Here is a 5,288-nt window from a genome sequence, read left to right as displayed (position 1 = left end):
GCTTCCTGTCACACACGGAAGCACATGTGGTGTCTCATTTGGCAATGACCTTTTTCGAAATGTGGCTCTGTTCGCCCTGCAGTGAATGGGTACCCGGTGGGATGATATGGCAATGTGGTTGTTAACCTTCAAGCACCTCACAAGCAGCTTGGGTTGTATACTCCCCAGGAAGCTGAGAATGAAAATTGAGTGCACACTGATCCTTTGGTCGGCGTAATAATAGCATGAGCATCCACTTGGTAAATGGAATTTGGCGCATTATAAATGCACATATTATTATCCATTGTCGGTATGTACTTATTCGGCGCGAATGCATATCACATAAGTTTGTATTTGAATCATACAGGCGATGGTATTCAATCAATTATGGGAAGCTGTACAGTACTGCTACCAGTTGAAGAAGCGATGTGTCGACCCTTTTTAAAAATAAAGTGATAATTATTAACAGCTGACGTATAACTTTCATTTCAACTGTCAAAATTCCCCAAGCTGGGCGGTTCCTTTATTTATTTCGAAAATGACCTTGTTTTTCATTTCACAGCCGTAATAAGAAAATATTGCTGTCGAAAGATGACGTGCATTTAAGTCCCCAAAAGAAGCGTAGCATATGTAATATAGAAAACTTATTTTTATTCGTAGTAGGTGAATTATTTGTACATCAAAACTTGACAAAACTTTCCTTTTTCATGCAATATTTATGCATGATTCTATATTTTGAATCTATTAACATCCGCTGTCATCAGTGTTGATCAATGTTAATGATACATTTTAGGGGGTCATTTCCTGAGTTTAGTAAGACCAAATCTATGCTGGTCTGATCTATCTGGGCGAACATACCAGTTTTAAAGCCATATTGTTTACGTGTCAATAATGGGTTTATCTATAGACATGTCCCCATATGTAAAGGGATCGCCTTTTTTTATCATTATGTCACATTATGTCATTACATATTTATTTCTCGGGCACAGCCACTCCTCCTGCTGCTCCTCCTGCTGCTCCTCCTGCTGCAACTGATGCTCCTGTAGCAACTGATGCTCCTGCTGCAACTGATGCTCCCTTAGCAACTGATGCTCCTGCTGCTCCCCCTGCTGCTCCTCCTGCTGCTCCTCCTGCTCCTCCTGCTGCTCCTCCTGCTGCTCCTCCTGCTGCAACTGATGCTCCTGTAGCAACTGATGCTCCTGCTGCAACTGATGCTCCTGCTGCTCCTCCTGCTGCTGCTCCTCCTGCTGCTCCTCCTGCTGCTCCTCCTGCTGCTCCTCCTGCTGCAACTGATGCTCCTGTAGCAACTGATGCTCCTGCTGCAACTGATGCTCCTGTAGCAACTGATGCTCCTGCTGCTCCTCCTGCTGCTCCTCCTGCTCCTCCTCCTGCTGCTCCTCCTGCTGCTCCTCCTGCTGCAACTGATGCTCCTGTAGCAACTGATGCTCCTGCTGCAACTGATGCTCCTGTAGCAACTGATGCTCCTGCTGCTCCTCCTGCTGCTCCTCCTGCTCCTCCTCCTGCTGCTCCTCCTGCTGCTCCTCCTGCTGCAACTGATGCTCCTGTAGCAACTGATGCTCCTGCTGCAACTGATGCTTCTGTAGCAACTGATGCTCCTGCTGCTCCTCCTGCTGCTCCTCCTGCTGCTCCTCCTGCTGCAACTGATGCTCCTGTAGCAACTGATGCTCCTGCTGCAACTGAGGCTCCTGCAGCAACCGATGATGTTTGCTGCGATGATGGCAGCGATGATGGCGGCGATGATGGCGGCGAGGATGGCGGCGAGGATGGCAGCGAGGATGGCGGCAATGGTGGCGAGGATCCTGATGAAGAAGCCCGAGGCAGTGATAATGCCTAGTGATCCAATTCAATGGACATCACTGCTATATAACGTGGCGGACTCAGGTTTCTTATTGATTGGCTTAACACAACAGTTTCGTTCACGGTGGTTTAATTTAATCTGAAGGACATGAGTAAACACGATAAAGCGCACCAAATATCAACTTTTATTCGTGAAACAGCACATACTGTGCCTATTGTTACTGTTTACAAAAACATTTTTCGATATGATAAGAATTCTACCCTCACAAACACTGTCTATACATTGTTGTCTTCATATGGAAATAAACACCTGACCGTCTTCTTTGATTTGTCTACTTTATTTAATGAACAGGATTACCGGAAAGAAGATTTTGGTCTCAAATATTAGAAACTTCAGAATACAGATAAAGACCAACGATAAAATGATCAACTTCACTCCTTCCAGCCATTGAAATTTGGCTTGTATTGTAATACCTGGTTGGTAGCCAGTTCCTATATAAACTAGTTCATGTAAACCCGTGTTGGGGAGTCGAGGTCTGGATGTCTGGAGGCCCATCTGGGTCTATTTATTTGACTTTACAAATAGTCGGCCTCCCTAGTCTAGTAAATACAGCGTCGGCCCAGAGAGGGGAGTCCCCGGACACTTCATTACAAAAGACGTTACGCACATTCGCACATACGCACGCCGGTAGTTTGATCCACTGACGTGTCATACCAAAAGATCTTACGCCCATAAGCAATCAGGCAGTTATGCACGCACTTACTCACGCAGGTCGGGGGTTCGATCTCTGGACGCGACATAGTTATTATAAAATAGTTGCTTTTAACTCCAGAAGGCACAAACTATACCAGTATTCAGCCAGCCAGTATGTACTCATGCAGTCTTCAAGAGATTAATAAAGCTAGCTATGAGGAGAGTTATTACTGTTACAGTTCTCATCACTGATCAGTCAGAGTAAATGTGCGGGTAGGAATGGATAGGACCTGAGTTGTGCTTTACGCCACTGTTGAGCAGCATGTCATGCATATATACTCACCGTCAAAAGAAACGCGAATACCATATATATTGGTTAAGTTTCGAAGAATTACTCATATTCAAGCAATATTAGATTGATTCGATGGACAAACGAACATACTGTAATGCTGTGAGAACCGAGAACCATGATCGCATCACATAGATCCAAGACTCGAGATGTAAACAATTGTCTCGTGCAAGGTATGCATGTAAAGTTTGAAAATCACGTGCAGCATATCGTGATAAGAATAAAGACACTGTGGTAACACTCAACTAATTTTTAGGTTTGTCATTAATAGATACACATTGGAAACATCTTTTCTTAACCTACTTCTTAATAGGTTTCTATTGTTTGCGTTTCTTTTTGCATCACGAGGTAACAGCTATTTCCGGAATTTAAGGAATTTCCGCTACTACACTGGCGGAACACACGAGCACGGGTATGGTCACAATCAACAAATGATAATGATCAAGCCGAATCTAGGATTACACCGCACGATCACTGAGGATCATTGCACGCTTTAGCGGCGCAGTTAACACAACTGGGCCTTTGTGTTTTTTGCGGATTACATACGTAGAGAGTTAAAAAAAAACGAAATTGCCATGAAGTACACTTGTCTCTAAGTTCACCAAGTCCATGAATTTAGCCATTTGCTGATTTCGAACTAAAAACTCTTTTTTCAAAATGAAATTATACAGTTAGGGTGTGGTGTGCTATTTGGGAATGTCCGACAGCTGGTTTTGTATGCACCGAACGATGTAATGTTAACGTATCTTTGTTCCCATCAGCAGTAGTTAGTGTTGTCGGGGAAAGACAGCATCGATCCAACATATGTGATGGTTTGCACAGTAGCAAGTCAACAACACAGTAGACACCTGTACAGGTATCGATGTTGAATTCATTCTCATAATTCTTTTGATCGTTCTTCGCCCTCTCGCAACCAAACGTCAAACTAAATTAATTATTAATAATTTCATTTAATGAGACTGTTGTAATATTCTGGAAAATGACATCCATCCTCACGCTGATCTGTTAACACACCACTGAGACCACTGAACCATCGAGTGTGAAACTACCTGGTGTTTTCCCTGGCAGTGTCAGTATCATGCTTATTAGGTCCCTTTCGCAGTTAATAACATCAATAGTGATGTAAGGACAGGCTATGGCCGAGCCATGGTAATTGAGTGAGTGAGTTGGGTATTTCAGTTATATCATGGCGTGTCACCATAATATTGTAGGAACGTATGCACACGTTTTTTTTAGATAAACAATAATATGATTCTGATAAGCTACTAATATGTGTATGAAGATCCGGGTTGGAATTGATCTTGAGCAATCCATGCTTGTCGTAAGAGGCGACTAATGGGATCGGGTGATCAAGCTCGGGGCATTTCATCGTATCCAAATTGCGGAAAGGGGTGCTCTTGATGTCAATCACTGAATTCTCTGGTCCAGACTCGATTATGTACAGACCACCGTCACAAAGTTGGAATATTGCTAAACAACAAACAAGCAAACATAATGTTACGGCTCCGACTATATCATCAGCATGTGTTTATGAAACACTATCAAATAGTGTTAATATTAGGTGTTCGCGAAGAGGTGAGTGTACCCTTCCCTACTGGTGGCACCCGTCAAAAACATCTTAAGGTAAGTCAAGTGTTCACCTTAAGAATATGGGAACATAATCCCCTATATCTTCCGTAAAATGCTAAGTTTTGAAAGCTTTACTAAAACGCCTTTAAGGTTTGAACCCTAACAAAACAACCTTCGAACGAGAGGCGTGTGTCTACCTCAAAAAGTGGACCTACAAATTTGTGAAATGTAGACGGGAGCTGGTAGAATATTGTTCGACCCAAAAGGACAGATGATATTTGGAAAGTTGATGTCATCCCTCTTGCAATGCAGTATTGTGGATAATATTTAGCCACTCTGAATTTGCATGCACAAAAACTAATCAATTAGAACCATGAGACCTGGTCACACACCCCACCCCCCTTCCCATCTCACGTAGTTTACGGATTAAGGAGGTCTTTCGGACAGGACATGCTTACGTTTTTCGAGGACATTTGGTGTCATCGCTGATTTTCAGTGATCCGTCCGCGCTCTTTTGCCTTTTACAACCAATGGGATCTGTTTCGCTTACGTGTTATATTTGTTAATTTGTAAGTATTCGGTTTGTGTTGTGTACTTTTACGATATGCTTTGTACCCAATGTCCTAATATGTTTTGTGTTGCTGGTAGTTTAAAACTCAAGACTAGCAAACATGCAAGTTAAGTTACGACTAATTTGTCTGTCATCACATGACAATTATCGAAATTAATTGCATCAGATATAGTTGCGGGTGTGAGTATTGCGTGCATGAAAACAATCTTTACTAGCAAAATGACAAACTGCATCGTGCACACCAACCATGTATACACACGTGTACAACTCGCATCAGGTCAGGAAACTGCTGACTAACTGCAGCTGTT

The 5,288-nt window shown here is 42.8% G+C and overlaps 1 protein-coding gene across 1 annotated transcript; it reads right to left on the bottom strand.

The window, feature by feature from the left end:
- Positions 1–935: 935 nt before the first annotated feature.
- On the bottom strand, positions 936–2,598 carry LOC124141910 (putative uncharacterized protein DDB_G0271606). Its single transcript, XM_046510104.2, has 2 exons — positions 2,566–2,598; positions 936–1,799 (listed from the first exon to the last, which is right to left on the bottom strand). Exons 1-2 carry the CDS (start codon positions 2,596–2,598, stop codon positions 936–938), a joined length of 897 nt encoding a protein of 298 aa, XP_046366060.2.
- Positions 2,599–5,288: the final 2,690 nt, after the last annotated feature.

This window comes from Haliotis rufescens, unplaced genomic scaffold, assembly GCF_023055435.1.
Source record: "Haliotis rufescens isolate VD_foot unplaced genomic scaffold, xgHalRufe1.0.p SCAF_7, whole genome shotgun sequence".
Classification (NCBI taxonomy): Eukaryota; Metazoa; Mollusca; class Gastropoda; order Lepetellida; family Haliotidae; genus Haliotis; species Haliotis rufescens.
This window is presented reverse-complemented; position numbering and strand designations above follow the sequence as displayed.